The 17,712-nt window shown below is 43.4% G+C and overlaps 1 long non-coding RNA gene and 2 gene segments (V, D, J or C); 2 read left to right on the top strand and 1 right to left on the bottom strand.

The window, feature by feature from the left end:
* Positions 1 to 17,712, top strand: part of LOC131509574 (T-cell receptor gamma chain C region 5/10-13-like) — a 242,219-nt gene that overhangs the window by 167,855 nt on the left and 56,652 nt on the right.
* Positions 7,975 to 9,149, bottom strand: LOC131509568 (probable non-functional T cell receptor gamma variable 11). The segment is given in 2 exon segments: positions 7,975 to 8,510; positions 8,618 to 9,149. Coding segments are annotated over 2 exon segments (522 nt in total).
* On the top strand, positions 8,489 to 17,405 carry LOC131509577 (uncharacterized). Its single transcript, XR_009260582.1, has 3 exons — positions 8,489 to 8,692; positions 15,398 to 15,545; positions 15,733 to 17,405. It is a non-coding gene; the product is annotated as an uncharacterized LOC131509577 (long non-coding RNA).

Genomic DNA, 17,712 nt, shown 5'->3' with positions numbered 1-17,712 from the left:
CACAATTCTTAACTCTTCAAAATAAAGCAGACTTTACTGTTGTTTGGAGGACGATGTAAGATGTGACTTTTAAAGAGCCCCTGAGCTCCTGTGTTAGCTGAGATGGCTCAGGGAAGAAGCTCGGTTGTAATGGGAACTGACACTGTGATGTGCTGACCCTGTGCTCGCACTGTCCTGTGTGGAACCTCCTTCAGTCCTCAGCAACCCTATGAGAAAGATCTGGTAACGTTCCTGGATCGTGCTGTCAGTTAAGTGGCTGAGCAGGAATTCAAACCCAGGTTTTTATCACTCCAAAGGCTTTATGGGGGCCCCTGGGTGGCTCAGTTGGTTAAGCATCTGACTTCAGCTCAGGTCATGATCTCGAGGTTCATGAGTTCGAGCCCCGCATCAGGCTCTGTGCTGACAGCTAGGAGCCTGGAGTGTGCTTTGGGTCCTGTGTCTCCTTCTCTCTCTGTCCTTCCCCTGCTCATGCTATCTCTCTCTCTCTCTCTCTCTCTCTCTCTCTCTCTCTCATTCTCAAACAAAGAAAGAAAACAACAAAGACCTTGTGGTTTTCATCATTCTCCTATTCATTCATTCATTCATTCATTCATTATTCATTCAAAACCAGCAAACCATTTTGCACATTGGATATGGCTTCCTTCCCAGGAAGCTTCTCATAGACGGAGAAGTGGAAAATTCAGGACACTTACAAAAGCCATCCAGTACCCAAGAGGGATAAGAATAGACGATAAAGTGACCTAACTAGAAGAAACATCAGATTACATCCTTGGGCTCCTAGCACAGACCTTGCTGAGGACACAGATGCAGGAGACAAGTCCTGTAGAGACAGTGGCCAGGTCCCTGTGGGAGGCAGAAAGGCGTGTGTATGTGTTTGCAGGGGTGTGGGGTCATGGGAGGGTTTTTGTTCAGTGTTACTGGCGCATTTCCATACAGTGGATCCCAGCAGGCGCAGTAATACAGCCCAGCATCATCCTCACTAATTTTGTGTATCCTCAGGCTCGCTGGCAAATCCCTCTGTCGTTTCCTGGCTTCATATTTTTCCTCACTAACACCTTGTTCGTGGACCACATTTTCATTTGAGGAAATGTACAGAATACGTTTTAGAGGCTGGTCTGGCCTCTGTCGATACCAGTGTATATTTACGTTTTTCTTTAAGACACCTGTTTTTACTTGGCATTCTAAAAATGCTGTGTTTCCTTTTTTCTTGGTAATGGATGGTATGAATTGTGTTATGAAAATGCCTCCATTTGTATCTGAAAGAAAAACAAAAGCAACAATTAGCAAAATTTAGACATTCATTGAAATAATACACCTTTCTTCCCCATTAGTGAAAAACTTGGGGTCAGGGGGTCAACATTTTCTTCCGGAAGAATTCAAGGTCATGGTGAAATTTGTAGTTTACTTTGAATGACCTTGTGGGTGGCCTTCTGCCCACATGGGCCACTAGATTGTCGATGCTTAATATCACCTTTCTTCACTGAATGAAATGCCCCGTGGGTAGAGCCACTCACAGCTGCAAAGGGAGGCCACCAGGACCAGCTGGGACAGGAGCCACATTCTGCCAGCACTTGTCAGGAGAGGTGGTTGAATACAGGGCTGATCACAGCGCAGATCTGGTGGCTGTTGCCGTAAGAGGAAGTGGTGCTCTGAGCACACAGCTAAGAACCAGAGGAAGAGACCCACAGAATTTACCCCAAATCATCCTGCAAATAAGGCTACTAACCTGCTTTATCAGCAGATTTCTCTCATTACTGTGCATTTGTTATCCAATGATATTAATGTAAAGAAGCCATTTTCCTGGTAAAGGACTATTGTCCTTCACCAGTTCAAATCAGAGAGTGGGAGGTGGGGGGGTAATTCTTACAGTTCTTCTATGAGTTATGAATTATCTGCTTCCTCTCTCTGTCTCTATGTCTGTCATTCTCTCTCTCTCTCTCTCTCTCTCTCTCTCTCTCTGTCATTCTCTCTTTCTCTCTCATATCTTTCCATTGTCATTTGGGTAATATCTAGTGGCCCATAGTCTTTCCTCATTTATCTTAAATCCACTGATGAGCCTTTCAGGGCATTCTTCATATCTGTCACTGTGTTTTTTATTTCTTGCATTTCCTTTGATTCTTTCCATCTCTCTAATGAAATGATTTGCCTGATCTTGCATCTTGTTTACTTTTCCTATTAGATTAGATCCTTTAAAGCGTTCATCAAAATTATTTTAAGTTCCCTGATGGTTCCAACATCTCTGTCATGTCTCAGTCTGGTTCTGGTGACTGGTCTGGGTCCTCACACTGTGTTTCCTCTTGACTTGCTCTACGCCTCTGGGTGTCTGGCTGGAAGCTGGCCACGTTGTGTGGTAGAGTAGATACTGAGATAAATATGTTTTGTGCTTGAAAACGAACACGCCTTGGGGTGCCTGGGTGGCTCAGTCGGTTAAGCGTCCAACTTCGGCTCAGGTCATGATCTCACGGTTCGTGGGTTTGGGTCCTGCATCCGGCTCTGTGCTGACAGCTCAGAGCCTGGAGCCTGCTTCCGATTCTATGTTTCTGTCTCTCTTTCTCTGGCCGGCCCCTCCCCTCCCCTGCTCATGCTCTGTCTCTCTGTCTAAAAACTAAATAAACAAAAAATTTAAAAAGTGGACGAAATGAATATTACATTGCAAAAATGTTGTGATCATTATATATATATATATATGTAATATGTATACATAATATACCTAATATAATATATATGTGATATTGGCAACTTGTTTCCTGACACTCAGTGATTTCTTCTTTGGATTTGAGCAACATAAACTTTCGGGTAATCTCCAGACAGTTACCTGACTTGGTCCAGATGTTGAACATAGTCTGAGTTTTCAGAGGTTGAGGAAGACGTCCTGGGAAGTGGAGGCCAGCTCTGAGCACAAGCCAAGAAGCTGGCCACGGTGCTCACGTAGGGAAGAATGTGGGTAGACACAGACCTGAGAAGAAGTTCCGTGTGGGTTGTCCGGGCACCTCTTGACCTATGTGTCCAGCTGACACAGTAGTAAATACCCACATTTCCTTTTCTTGCAGATTTATTCTCAAGGTCAAAATGGACCCGGGAACACTGTTTTTGGTGACAGAGCCTCATGGTTGATAAAAATCTGTCAGGCTATGCTTCAACCAGTATGAGTGGCTGAATATCATCTTAGGCAGTGTTTGGACTTTTTCTATATTTCTCAGAAAGATTAGCATTTCAGATCGCTCCAACTTAAACTGTCAAACACAAACTGGGCTCAACAAAGAGGAGTTCTGAACACCAGCTTTATAAAGATGCACCATTAAATCATGTCTTTGCTCTCCCACCAAAAGTTGAAACAAGTGAGGAGCCGGTCTGAGCTCAGACGAAGGAGAACGTCAGTACTTCCAACACTGACATCTTGCTGAGGAGGCAGGAAAACAAGAGTTTGATGCCAGATGGTTCAGTCAGGGGGGGAAGGGTGTGATCTGACCCAGGTGGGTCACATGGTCTCTACAGGCCATCCCGTGCTGGCTGCACACCAGATAGGACACCCCAGGGGTGCGCGGAAAATCAAGGGAGACAGCCTTGATTGTGTGCTGGTTTGGGGATGATGAGATTGCCTTATTTCCTTCGCACACCCTGTGCCCCTCCCAGGGTTGCATACAGTACATAGGAAAAGACGCCTTTCATGTTCAGTATGAAACCTTTCACCTTCTGGTTTCAGGGCAGAGTGATGTGAAACAGTGCAACAATTTCCAATAACTATATCCAATACTGAGATCCCTATTGATATTGTTTGGATGCCACAATAATTCCAAAGGCGTGAGCAGTAGAATGCATTTAAAAACTTAATTTGGCCCCCACAGTACAGATGCAATGTCAGAAAATCCTAATTTCAATGTCATATCATTCACTTGTTTGGGACAACACCAGATAGACTAGAGTGTAGACTGGGTCATGGCTTGAAGTCTGCCTAGACCTTGTAGCCTCTCTCATGAATATGTCAATACCTAGATCTTCCAGAAGTAATTTTGGTATGGAATAACATTAATAGTACTATTTTTTGAGCATCTGCTATCTTTTAGGAGCTGTGCCTTACGTATGTTATCTCAGTTTCTCCTCTCAAAGGTCTGAAGACCTTATAGTCTGTTGTACAGATGTAGAAAATGCACCAAACAGATATTAACTCATGTATCCAGAGTCACAAAGCTGGTATCTGCGGGACCCTCGGAACTCAGTGAAAAACTCCTGTGGAAAAGGGAAAACACAATGATAACAACATAGGTCTCCCATGACTATACCACTGTAGGGCAAACACCATTTTCAGTGCGGTACATTTATTTATGGTTTTTCTTCCACAGCATATACATATACAGACACACATAAAACTATATGATTATATGCAAAAAACTAATTATACACCTATATAAATTTAAATTATACGTACACATACATATATATAATTTAAGTGGTCATTTACTTAGACTTTATACGATTTAGCTTTATTTATGAACTTATGATTATTTTTATAGCTGAAATTTATAAATAATTAAGTATACACTTGTACACATCTTACAGTGTATATGTTTCATAAGAAATTTATATAAAATCATTGTAAACCTTTTAAAAATCAGAAGAAGTGCAAAAAATAAAAATAAATATTATCCACAACAGGCTTTACCACTCTTAAAACTCTTAAATTTACCTTGATTTTATTAATATATCCATTCACATATCTGTGAGCTGGTCACATATGCAGTTCTTTATTCTTTTATTTTTCTCAATATTTTCAAGTTAGTATTTTCTTTTTTTAAATATTTTTAAGGTTTATTTATTTTTTTAGAGAGAGAGAAAGAGACAGAACACAAGTGGGGGGGAGGGGCAGAGAGAGAGACAAACATACACAGAATCCACAGCAGCTCCAGGCTCTGAGCTGTTAGCACAGAGCCTGACTCAGGGCTCGAACCCACCAACCGTGAGATCATGACCTGAGCCGAAGTCAGATGCGTAACTGATTGAGCCACCCAGGCGCCCCTCAAGCTAGTATTTTCAGCCTTATTCCTTAAAGTCCCTATTTTTGGTAGACACCTAGTGTTTCATATTTTGGTGCAACATTAATTAACTTCACCGTTTTCCCACCATGGACACCCCTGGGAAGGTAATGAGAAGCTGATACAGCCTCAACCCTTTTGTATTACTCATAAGTGACCCTTACTTTTAGATCCTGACTTCTCCGACTGTGAGTGAAGTACACAGGGATCCTGCAGGAACCTTGTGAAACGAGATTGGCATTCAGGAGGCCTGGCTGAGGTTTGATTTTCTGCATTTGTAACAAGCTCCTAGGTGAGTGGAGGCTGCTGGTCCACGAATCAAATGTTGGGCACCAAAAAGTTAGAATACACATCCAAATGATTTCATTTTCAAATAGGCAATAATAATCCATATAATCGCTGCAATGCCCCAATATATTGAGCATGAGGCATGCTCCAAGCGTCGTGAGAACTTTACACACATTACTTCACATTACACACATAACGTCAGTAACCTGACGTTACTTCTCTCAGGACCTCCTTCAGGTTAATATGTTTCCATTTTAAAATAAGGAAAATGAGTCAGAGATATGTTATACAATTTATTCAGAATAAGTTCATAAATGGGGAGAGTGGCTATGTAATGAAGGGACATTGAAGAAACACTAAGAAATAGGGAAACCTATCGTAACAATAAATGTCACTCTCAGTGTATCATTCTATGGAGGTGATTGACGAACTACTTCTGTGTAGGCCCACACGATAACATTTTAGGGTTTTGGGGTCTCTGTTGCAACCATTCAACTCTGGCATTTAGTGCAAAAGCCACTATAGACAATTTATGAACATATGGGCAAGGTGGTGTTTCAGTAAAACTTTATTACAAAACTAGGGGCTGCTGGGTATGAATATAGTTTGCTGACTTCCTGTTCCATGGCAACCATTATGGCTAATTGTAGTGTCTTAGTTTGTATTTTTTATGGAAGATACAGAGTAGTAATATTATTACACAGAAATTAAAAATATATAACAATTTTAAGTGTGTCATATGTATATATAGCTATATTCTATATTATTATATACACAATCTCATTATTAAATGTATAGATCAATAAAATATTGAGGATTATGCATACATAATAGATTTTTATTAAATTTTACAAAATCTTTAAATGTACCAAGAAGAATTAAAAGCACCTATCTTTCCAGAGACATCCACTCTTTGAACTTTGAAGAATTCCTTTGCGTTAGTTCTTTTTATGTATTTGAAAGCGTATTACATAAACCAGTTCTGTGTTTAACCTTTTCCTTGAATATGTGGTGAATATGTTCCAGGTTCTTATAGTTGATCCAAAAAACATGTTTTTAATGGCTCCATAATATTTTGTCACTTCAAAGTCTCATAGATGATGGCCCCTTTCCCTCCCGTCACCACTGTAGGGGTTCCTGGTCGTTTTGTGTTGAAAAGTCAGGGTGGCTCTCCCTCCTGAGATCAGTCTCCGTGGGGCCACTTCAGGTGAATTCTGCCCTGCTCTTCTCATTATTAAGTGATATAATCTGTGTAAAGCATTTGATACAGATACGATAAGAAGCTAAGTACTTCTTTTCATTCCCTTCTTTCTAGAAACGGTTCACAGTCTCTGACTCTATATTCCCCTCAGGGATCTTCCTACCATTGCTTCTGTAGATGTGTTAGGGGACAGGTGAGGCCCTTTGAGACCCAGGCCCTCCGGGTCCTCCAGCTGGGGACCCACCACTGTCAGGAATCATGCTGGACAGAAAGTGGGACACAAGATCCGGAGTTTGCCCCTGGGAAGGAAGACATTCAGTTTCCGTAACCTCTCTGCACGTGATAGAAGCACCTGATCTGTAGAATGAGAAACAGAATGAATGTGTTGTCATTATCTCAGGAAGGAGGGATAAAGTGCATGGCAATTATATATTCAGATGTTCACATTTACCAAAGGTACCAAAATTTTTGCCAAGTAAAGGTTTTTTTCTCATCTTTGACAGTGAACTCTAAAGAGGTGGGAGAGGAGTTGGAGTTTTTTTGTTTTTGTTTTTCTTGAGAGAGAGAGAGAGAGAGAGAGAGAGAGCTCAAGTGAGGGAGGGTCAGAGAGAGAGGGAGAGAGAGAATCCTAAGCAGGCTCGTGTCCAGTGTGGAGCTTAACTCGGGGTTCCATCTCACGACCTTTGATCATGACCTGAGCTGAAATCAAGAGTCTGATGCTCAACCGACTGAGCCAACCGGGGTGCCCCAAGAGAGGGAGTTTTATAGCTTCACACATAACACAGTGTGTTTCCTTATTTTTGAAAACTCATAGCGATCCAGTTACTAATCACAGATTTCAATTCTCAATAATTATTTTGTGTTTTATTGATGTGTGAAGGACATGCCTTTCTCTTCTTTACAGATGTAGAGACTGTGTATTATCTTTCTTGTTACCAATCTGATTCTTATTCAGGATCTTTCTTTCTCTTTGTAGAACCCTGGAGAACTAAGTCTTGGAGGCATATCCGCCATGTTGGAAGCATGTGAAGTGCTCAGGGGCTGTTTAAAAGTGCATCTCTGTTTTCGTCCCCGTATCGATCCCTGGATGTGGAGTGAGGCACTGTCTATCTCTCCAGGATACAGAATTTATACCTTGGTGTCTCCTATTCCCCAAAGAGCTGGTTGCTTACTTCAGGGTTTCACGGTCACTAGATTCCTTCAGGATGGCCTCAGTTATTATGTCTGACAGATCATTCTACCTGTGAAGAACTGTAATGCCCGTGAATTAAATCAGAAAGTAAAAATGACAGGAAATATTTATGTCCTTTCCTTTCTTCATTCTGAGCCACCCGGGTGCTAGAAACCTCTGTCTCCACAGTGAATTAACAGACACATGGATTTTTCGCTGATCCATCCACCCTGTGTTTTCAGAGTTCCCAGACAGCTGAATCCAGCGGGAACCAGTGTCAAACTGCTTTCACGCGGACCGTCATCGCTGGTATCACGTGGGGCTCGCTGTGTGAGCAGAATCTATAATGTCTTCCTGCAAAGGTCAGGAACTACTGCAGAGGGAGAGGCTCCGGCTGGGCACCGGGCTGTGCGGCCTCTGTGGTTGCCCATGTGGAGAAGGATGTGGGTGGACCCAGACCCGAGCACGGTTCTTGTGCAGCTTCTCCTGGCAACTCTGGTGCTGTGGCTCCAGTCCCAGCAGGCACAGAAGTACACGGCCTCATCTTCTTGCTCTAAGAAATTTATTTTCAAGGTTGCAGTGGAAACGTGAGCGTTTTTACTTGCCTCAAGTTTGTCACTCTTCCCTCCTAAAGAAACTCGAACGGGGTGTGTTGAGACGAATGTTAGATGTTCTATCTCCTGATCTGGCTTCTGCCGGTACCAGTGTATGTCTCCATTGATGACCTCAGTGGACATCTTGCACGATATGTGTGCACTCTTCCCCCTTGCTCTGGAAATTGATATTTCAGGTTGTTCCAGTTTCCCCTGCCCAAGGCCAACTGCAAGCCAAGAAGAGAAATCCCCATGAGCAAATGATATGCAAAAGGGCAACAATAAAGAATTTCTCAAGTTCTCCTGTAGACTGAAGTGACTGGGGGACACTCACAGGCCCAGAGAGATGAGAAGATGACGGCCTCCAGCAGTGACATCCTGTGGGCCAGGCTGGCTCCCCAGGGACAAGGTAAGAAGTGAGGTCCCCGTGAGCAGGACTGGGCAGGGGCAGGCCAGTGATAGGAGGGCGGAGCTGGTTCAGGATTTAGAAGAAGTGGTGGCTTAGAGAGTTTCCTGATCAACCACAGGTATGAGCAGTTCTGGGGCTTCCTGAGTCCCGTGATGCTGGGCAGATGGGGTAAGAGGGCCCCCAATCTGGAAAGAGATCCTGGTACCAATGTGTCTGTCTGGGGTGGGGCAGGATGGTTCTCACACCCCCTCAGCCATTCCCCCTGGGATCCCAAACCCCAGAGACATTGCCCAGAGACATGGGGCCATGCCTGCTGGGTTCAGCCCCCGTGTGTATCTGCCTCTGATTTGCTGTTGACTCGCGACTCGGATGGGAAACCTGACCTTTACTCTTCTGTAACAACCACAACAACACAACAATCAGAGACTGAAATATGTCATCGATGATTTGAATACGCCATGTGAACAAGCACCAGAGTATCTGTGGGTCTTGTAAGTTAATTGTGATGTCACCAGGCAGATGAGGACTCAGAGAAATCAAATTTCATTTATAATCTGGGTGCCTCCAGGAAGGGAGTAAGCTGCAATTGCTGGGGGTCGTGAGTCAGAGCAGTCTCTCGAACCAGCTTCTACTTGCCCTGGGCCTTGCCACTGTCTCATGAGCATGATGTCACATGTGGGATCATTTTCAAAGCAATGTTGTGTTTCAACCGTAATGGTAAGTGCTAAAATTAATGTACATCCAATGTCCATTGTGGACTTGCTTTTGTTAGGCATATTTCTGACAGTTTTCTTGTATAATTTATGTAATCCTCTCCCCTGTCCCAGGAGATGGCTGTTGTGATTAATCTCCATGTCACAGATGAGGACATTAGCAGGAGGGTCCTGTGGCAGACTGTCCTGAGAGGGAAATCTTCCAGATGTGTGCCTGCTGTATTCCTTTACACATGACTTCTTTTTTTTTGTTTATTAATTTATTTTTGAGAGAGAGAGATAGAGAGACTGCACAGGGTAGGAGCAGAGAGAGAGGAAGACAGAATCCCAAACAGGCTCCCCACTGTCAGCGTAGAGCCCAACCAGGGCTCCAACTAACGAACCATGGGGTTATGACCCAAGCCAAATCAAGAGTTTCTGCTTAACCGACTGAGCCACCCAGGCGCCCCAGCCATGGTTTCATGAGTGACACTCATACTGTCCTGCCCCAGCTCGGCTGGGTGTGGCGGCAGGTCTGGGACAACCCATGATCGCCCACAAATGCCAGAGTATGTTCTTGTGAAGTTAACAAACACTAAGGGAATTCAAAGTGGCCCAATAGTGCAATTGAAACAGCATGGACTATGGATTTGGAAACATTTCTGTTCCTCTCTAAGCAACAATTCTTTCTTCCATGAATTAGGTTCGTTTGCAGTATTTTTATGACGATCACATGAGCTCCTGGATGCACACAACATCTGACTCATTATGTGGCAGCCAGGGGAGCGAATGGATATGAATTCCATGCAGTTCTTTGCCAGCCTGAGCTTTTGACACTTCTGAAAATCTCTGGGGAATGAAACACTGCACCTTGCTTCTCTCTGAGATAATCAGACCATTTCAACATACCAAGTCTCCAAATAGGAATCCAGCCCAATAGGAAGTTAAGTGAAACCAGACATCTGGGGTACAGTTGGTAGCATCTGTGGGGGTACAATCGACAACCATCAGGCTGTCTTTTCTCTTTCCTCTGAGACTGAGGCATTGACCCGAGGAAGGTCACAGGAGGTAGTGCAGGCTGAGGCTGAGGCTGAGGCCTAGTCAGGGCTGAGGTCTGAGCTTGGGGCCAGAGTTGTTGGAGGGATGCAGTCAGAGTCATGATTAGGGGTGTGTGTGATTATTAACTTAGTGTAATGGTAATATAGATTTCCGGGGGCCTTTCTATTAGGTCATCGTGTCCTCTTCTACTTCTGCACATTTTATATTAAGGACCAAAGCAGAACGGACAGAATTCTATGCACCTCGTGGTTGTGGTTCTTTGTTTGTAATTGATCTTGAACAAGGGTTTTTGATCCACAAATCCTGATTTGGTGTTGTCGGTACCTGTGTGCATGAAAAGTGAAATCTGGATACCCTGTAGTGAAAATATCATTTCCATTATTGAAACAAATATTTCTGTTGCTTCCATTATGTATATCCACTTGCAAATCTAAACAAAAGAACAGCATTTCAAGAAAAGCCAAGGTTATCAAGAAATAAAACATGAAATTTAAAAATTTAAAAGTATCACTCAACCAATCTGAAAAGTAGGGAAACAAATTCACATTCGCAGGTGAATACTGCCTGCTCAGGCTGTCTGCCTACAAAGAAGGCTAAGGAGGAGCCAGGGACACGGGAACAGGAAGAAGAGAGGGAGCCTCCAGGAGTGTGAGCACAGGAGAGGGGTGACTCGGGGCCCGATGCCAGATTGGACATTTCTGACAGTGCTCTAAATGGCTAGCAATATATGGGGATTTTATCCATATGTATATGATGCCAAAATAAGCAATCCATTTACGAAGGTGGAAGTTTCCCCTAAGATGATTATTAGCAAGATTATTATTTCATCAAGAGGATTTTGCTGATTTCAGTAGGAAAGTTGCCCCAGTTACCAAGTCTGCGATGACCTGAAATCCCCTTTTGACTTTTTAGGTGACAGTCATCACTGGTCCCTCTGCCCATCTGCCCCTAGGGACTCAGGTCAAACGCTTCTATGACCCTTTATACAGATCTCGGCTCTGAATCTCTGGTGGCCCCAGGGCCTGGGGAGTCCTTTTGTTTGTGTGAAGGTGGGAGGGCTGTCTCTTCATGTCCTCATTGGAAGAAGCCAGGATACTCCCAACTGTATCTTTAGAGAAAGACTCCATAGAATCAATGTCCCCAAGGATTTAGGCTCCCCTTATAGCTGGGCTGGATGCAGTGCAAGAGCCAAAGGTTGGAATTATGAATTCTGTCCACCTCCCAATAAGTCTTTGGGAAAGGTAGCTAGGCCAGGATTTCTCGGCCTGAAAATTGCTACCATTGGGGGCTCAGTATTTGTTTGACATGGGGGTGGGATGTCCTGGGCACAGTAGAATGTTTAACATCATTCCTGGCCTGTACTCACGAGATGCCTATAGCACCCCCAACCTGTTGTGACAACCAGAAACGTCTTCAGACATTGCCAATATCCTCTGGAAGGGAGATTGCCTCCGGTTGAGAATCAAGGTTTAGGCCCCTCTTGTAGGATACAGGCACACCTTATTTCTATGGTTTTGAGTGTGGGCCTCAGCCGGCCAAGACTGAGACAAAATCATACTCCCATTAACATCCAGCCCACAAAAGTTCCATTCGCTCAACGAACAACACAATTAATGTGCTTTCCTTGGGGATTTCGCTCCCTCATCTGGGTGAGTATAACAGGAAATGACTCTATCACTTTGTTAACATACACGTCCTGCCTTGCTCGACTGGCTGTTACCTGTTACTTTCATATATCCTGTGCTAAGTTTCACTTTTGCTACGTCGGCCATGTGTTTTAGTCATTGTTCAATTTCCCTACTGCATCTAGCATGGTGCCTTCCCTTTAGTGAGAGCTCCTTAAATATTCATTATCATTAAATGATCATTCATATTCTACAGCTTATTGGCACAAATGACAGTTGTTAAAATAAAAGGCTAAGTCTTTAGTACAGTATTTACAATTTCCAAGATGCTTACATCCTTCAGCTCGTTTTCTCTAAATGATGTTATCTTGAGGCAAGAAGTGATTCCCAGAGCGATGAGGATGTAATGTAAGGCTTCTTGGATCGTACATGGTGGAACCAAAAGTCACACTTATTTCTCTAATGCCAAGTGCGCAGTGTAGAAGAGAGCCCAAAGACATCCCCACTGCTTCTAAATCCCATTCTGCATGTTATCAGCATGACTTATTGGCTGTCTAACAGTGTCCTTAACTACGTAAATGCAGTAAAGAGTTCAGGACCTGACATCTACTTGTCCCTCATTTCATGCCAGGCCCTCCCTGGCAGCCATAGAGGAAGTGAGCATATCTTGGCCATTTGAGTCAAGGCTGCTGTTTTGTTTTCAAACATCTGAGCTCCAAGAGGCTCCTGGGAGGAACACTCACCATAGTGGACTCCTGTTGTGTCTTATCTGCACCCTCTTTAATCAGGGCCACAAATAATAATGACAAGTGATATAGTTTTGTTGAACTCTTACTATGTGACAGGCATGGGTCTAAATTCTTTGCACATATAAACTCAGTATACCTCCCAGCAACCCTTTGAGGTAGGAACACTTATACCTCTTTAAATGCCTTGGGGGACTGGATCTCAGAATGTTGAGCTGGGTGGTAGCTGTATGTTCTGTGTGGGCACCTATATATACTAGAGAACAGGGTCATCAAAGGTAGAGAGGGGCACACTCCATCATGAATGTCTGAACTCTACAGATTAAAGTTATTAACGCTCTGTATAGAGGTCTCCAAACATTCTTGAATTTTTACCATGGTGCCTCCCTCCTTCACGAACCTCTTCTCTCCAAATTGGGGCACAATGACCTACTATTCACCATAGGGTCTAATGCTCATGTTCTCATCACCAGTGTTATCCTGTTTCTGAGCAACAATCAGGCTGTTACCAGTGGGGCTGGGAGTGTGTCCAAGAGCATTTCAAATACAGCAAACAAAGTGGTCAAAGCAACTTCAGTCACCGTGATTGACCTGGAGGTCCTTTACTCTCTTGTCCATGCACCCATGAGGAATATGTCCGCACTCTCCAGTGGGCTGAGAGTGGGGGAGTGGAGCACCAAGGGCGGAAATCAAGGAGCACATCCTTGTGTTCCATCTTGATGCTTCTTTGCTCAATAAACAGTTCTTGTTATGCCTATCTTTCCTCGTAGAAAAATTCTGGGGACCCAGAAGTCAGAAAAAAATTGACTGCATGATAGAATTCTCTGCAAAAAATTCTCTGCTGATTGTCTCTAAATATACACCACAGAGATCAATTTAAATAGCTCTGTGTGGCTCCCAGGGATGGAATATACCTTATATTTACAGAAAAAAAGAACATAATCATAAAAAGGATGGTTAAATAAATTCTCTATTTCTGTCCAACATGCCTGCTTCAAATGTTTTCTTTGTTTCGCTTTGCTTTGCTCACCAGTCTGGATCAAGAGCTCAGATTTTGTAATCAGACAGATCTGGCCTCAGAGTCCCACTTGCTCCTTATTATCAAGGCACTTAATTTATCGAGGCATCAAATTTCTAAAATATCTATGAAATTGAGACAATGATAATAATTAATAGTTATCTCACAATATTGTTATTAGAATTACATAACAAAAAGTATGTGAAGTATTTAACACAGTGCCTAGTACATAAGGAATATTCAGTTAACACTAGCTATTAGTACATTCTTATCAGAATATTACATTATATTTATTAATTTTTATATGGAACCGAGCGCCTTGAGAGAATGAGTACACATTCAACTCTGTACACACAAACTAGTTAATTCTTCGTTTTGGTTTGGCTGAGCAAAGAAAAGAAGCAGAGTCAAAGAAATCTGGTGACTCACAGATGTGCGATACAAATAAAGCATAAGATAGCCATACAAATGCTAATTCCACCACGTCCAAAATGTAACTGCAGATTTTTGCTAATTACTCTGTAACTTCCACTTAGAAGTTAAAAAAATAAAGGGCAACCGAACCACACTACAAAGGAATGACCAGCTTGTGATTGAAAAGTTAACTGTTGACTCATAGATGGTAGGCAAGTAGATAAAGGAAGGACAGGAGAACGGATCAATTATGAAGCAAGAGAGGCTATATTTTAGTCGACATTATGAAAGTAGCAGGCGTTTCTCTAGCCCCAGATATTCAATAAGAGCTGGGGTTGTTTCACTACCCTACTTGCGTATTATATTAAAGAACATCAGGAACACAGAATTGGATTCCTCATAACATTGGTGAATAAAGCGCTATAATCATTTGTCTACACATGGACTTCTTTTAGGTTACTCATTTTATTCTACTTACATGATGATGACTTACTTAATATGTCAACAAATACCACAGAATCCATTATGTAACCGAAGAACAAAAGCATTACAAATAATCTGCATGCTACTTTCTTAGTTCATCAACCAGAAGAGCACAGAATTTAATGATAATCTCACAAAACTTGTCCAGTTTCCTGTTTTGTTACTGCAGGAACAGGGCACATCCTGTTCTGTTAGATACAGGTCCTTGGTGGCTTTGTGGGAACTGAAATGAAACAAACTAGATAAAATGGTCCCCCTGCTCCCGTTTTAGTTATTTAGTGGGAAACATAACCCACTTATTTGGCCATCTGCTTTATTTCTTCCTTTTGCTCCTCCAGATGAATGGTCTACCTCTCTTTACCTTGTCCTGGGCATTACGAGGCAGACCCTAATGGACTACATGGATGGTTTTCGTTATTCTCTGGTTGCTGCTTGGAAGCAGTCAATGGCAGCATCAGGAGGAGGCTGGAAAGTGGGAGCAGAGTGAGCTCAGTGCTCCCTCCCTGACAGGTGGCCTTGGGTTGGCTGCATCCTCCCCTGGAGCCAACATACAGGGCCCTCTACCCTAGGACAGAGGTTATGCTCAGGACCCAAGAGGTGTAGGTGGGAGTGGCCATTCCCTTTGATTCCGATTAACCCACTGGAGGAATTTGTTTCTTTTCTTTCAGCGCCTGGATCCACAGGATTGGAAATCTTGTGCCCAGAAAGAAATGCTTTTGTCAGGTAACATGGTGATGGTTCTTTGGACTTCAGTTTCTATTGGCCAACATTGGATAGAAATCGGAGCAAAGATGTCCATTAGTGGAATCCACAGGGGTTAGTCTCAGGGGTCCCAGAGCAGGATGGGGAGCATGAATCCTGGGGATGAAACAGAAGATTTTGGAGAATCCACCTTTATGGCCCTCAGCATCCACACTTGTCCTTTGACTAGGAGAGAAATGGGTTCCCCCAAAGAAGGGGACACACAGAGTCCTAATTGAAAGTCTATCTTCTCTGTCACCAGGTGAAGATACATGAGGTTGACTTCCAGCAACCTTCCATGAAAGCTAGAAGACTACGTTTTCACACAATAAAAGTACCAATCGACTTGATGGAAACTATGGTTGTGTGCGATTCTGCTGGAGACCATCTCATTCTTGCATCTGCATGTGGGAAAAAGATACATAGAGAAAACAAGGAAGTTACCGCACAGTGTTACTAAGAAGACTGAGTATTTGTGCCACTCTCCATAGTACTTGGTACTGTCCTACTCAGGGGAAAAGACACACTCAGCCCAAGCACCTACTCTGAGCTCTCCAAGCATGACCCTTGTCTCTGACTTGGAGTCCATGGGAATCAGGAAAGAAAATAAGATTTTTTAGTGAAAGAAGCAAAGGTTGTTTGAGAAGAGGGGAGAAACGTGATCAAGACAGAGCCAGTTACAGGTCTTTCTAACCATCACATTTCACCTGCTGTGTCTAAGTGCTCAGTAATATGCAGAGATCTTAATATTAAAAACTACCTGCGGGTTCCCTGGGCGGTTGAGTCTGTTAAGCCGCGAACTCTTGGTTTCGGTTCAGGTCATGGTCTCACAGCTATGGGATCGAGCCCCACTGCTGGCTCTACGCTGAGGGCGGAGCCTGCTTGGATTCTCTCTCTCTCTTTCTCTCCCTCTGTCCCTCCCCCGCTTATGCATGCACTCTCTCTCCTTCAAAGTAAATAAATAAACTTTGGAAAACAAGCAAGCAAAAAAACAAAAACAAAAACAAAAAACACCTAAGTGAATCTCTCTCTCTCTTTTTGTTTAATTGATGTCTGTGCTAGGCCTTGACCGGGGACTCCCACAGCGGGTACAGCTGGCTCCTTCGCTGCTGCTGCTGCCTGAGCCTCAGGTTTTCCTTGTACTTGTTCAGCAGGCGGAGCATGGCCCATGTCTTCTTGGGCCGCAGATCTAAGGGCTTGTACTTCTTAGCCTGGAGAATCTCCTGAGGTTCTCTGGTTGATGAGGGTGAGAACAGGGCATGATCTCACAGCTCGTGGGTTCGAGCCCCACATCGGGCTCTGTGCTGACAGCTCAGAGCCTGGAGCCTGCTTCGGATTCTGGGTCTCCCTCTCTCTTTCTCTGCCCTTCCCTCGCTCACACTCTGTCTCTCTCGCTCTCAAAAAATAAATAAACATTAAAAAAAAAAAAAAAAAAGAAGAAAAGAAAAGAAAAAACTATCCTGAGCTCAATGTGGAGAGGTGACCTCTCCAAAGCTGGTCCTTTCCTCTGCTCCGGGCTGTGTCCCCAAGCCCATTCTCGTGGCTGAACATAAAAAGCACCCAACACAAAACAGTCAACCTGAATATCCAGGTGCGCCTGGCAATCTTCACAATTTTGATTTTTCTAGATGATTCTGAGGTAACAGACATCACTTTTCCCATAGTACTAGAGTGTGGGCACAGTTGGTAATGGATAATATAACTATGAAAATTGTGATATTTAAGATGTCCTTAGACTTAATCAGCCTTGATATGATAATATAACGTTGGTCGGACTATTCAAAGTCTTTGTGTCTCACCCACCTCAGGAATGAAACAAATGAGCTGAGCCCAAATTCTCGGGACATTTTGAGCTCCATCCGTGCAAAATCCCCTACTCTGGAGATAACGTGGGCCCCTCAGTAATACTCAAAATATCAATCTCCCTTCAACAGACTTTGATGGAGCCTCCACCATACCCGGTCCTGTACATTCTAATAAGATACTTTCAGTGTTTTTATGAATCGGTCATTTAAACAACCATTTCATTGGCAAATATTTACTTAGGAAAGGAGGTCTGGGTGGCCTCTGGCTGGTTTGCCTTCGGTGTGTGTGGCCAAAGTGTCCTTGGTGAAGCTCACCTTAGCCAAAAGGAGAAGAGTAGGAGGTAAATGACTCGAAAGATGTGTTTGCACCCAAAGGATTGTTTGCTCCATACATAAGGCCACTGTCCTTCCCAGGTATGTGTAACCAAGGCACTAAG

Source organism: Neofelis nebulosa, chromosome 4 (assembly GCF_028018385.1).
Source record: "Neofelis nebulosa isolate mNeoNeb1 chromosome 4, mNeoNeb1.pri, whole genome shotgun sequence".
NCBI classification, from domain to species: domain Eukaryota; kingdom Metazoa; phylum Chordata; class Mammalia; order Carnivora; family Felidae; genus Neofelis; species Neofelis nebulosa.
This window is presented reverse-complemented; position numbering and strand designations above follow the sequence as displayed.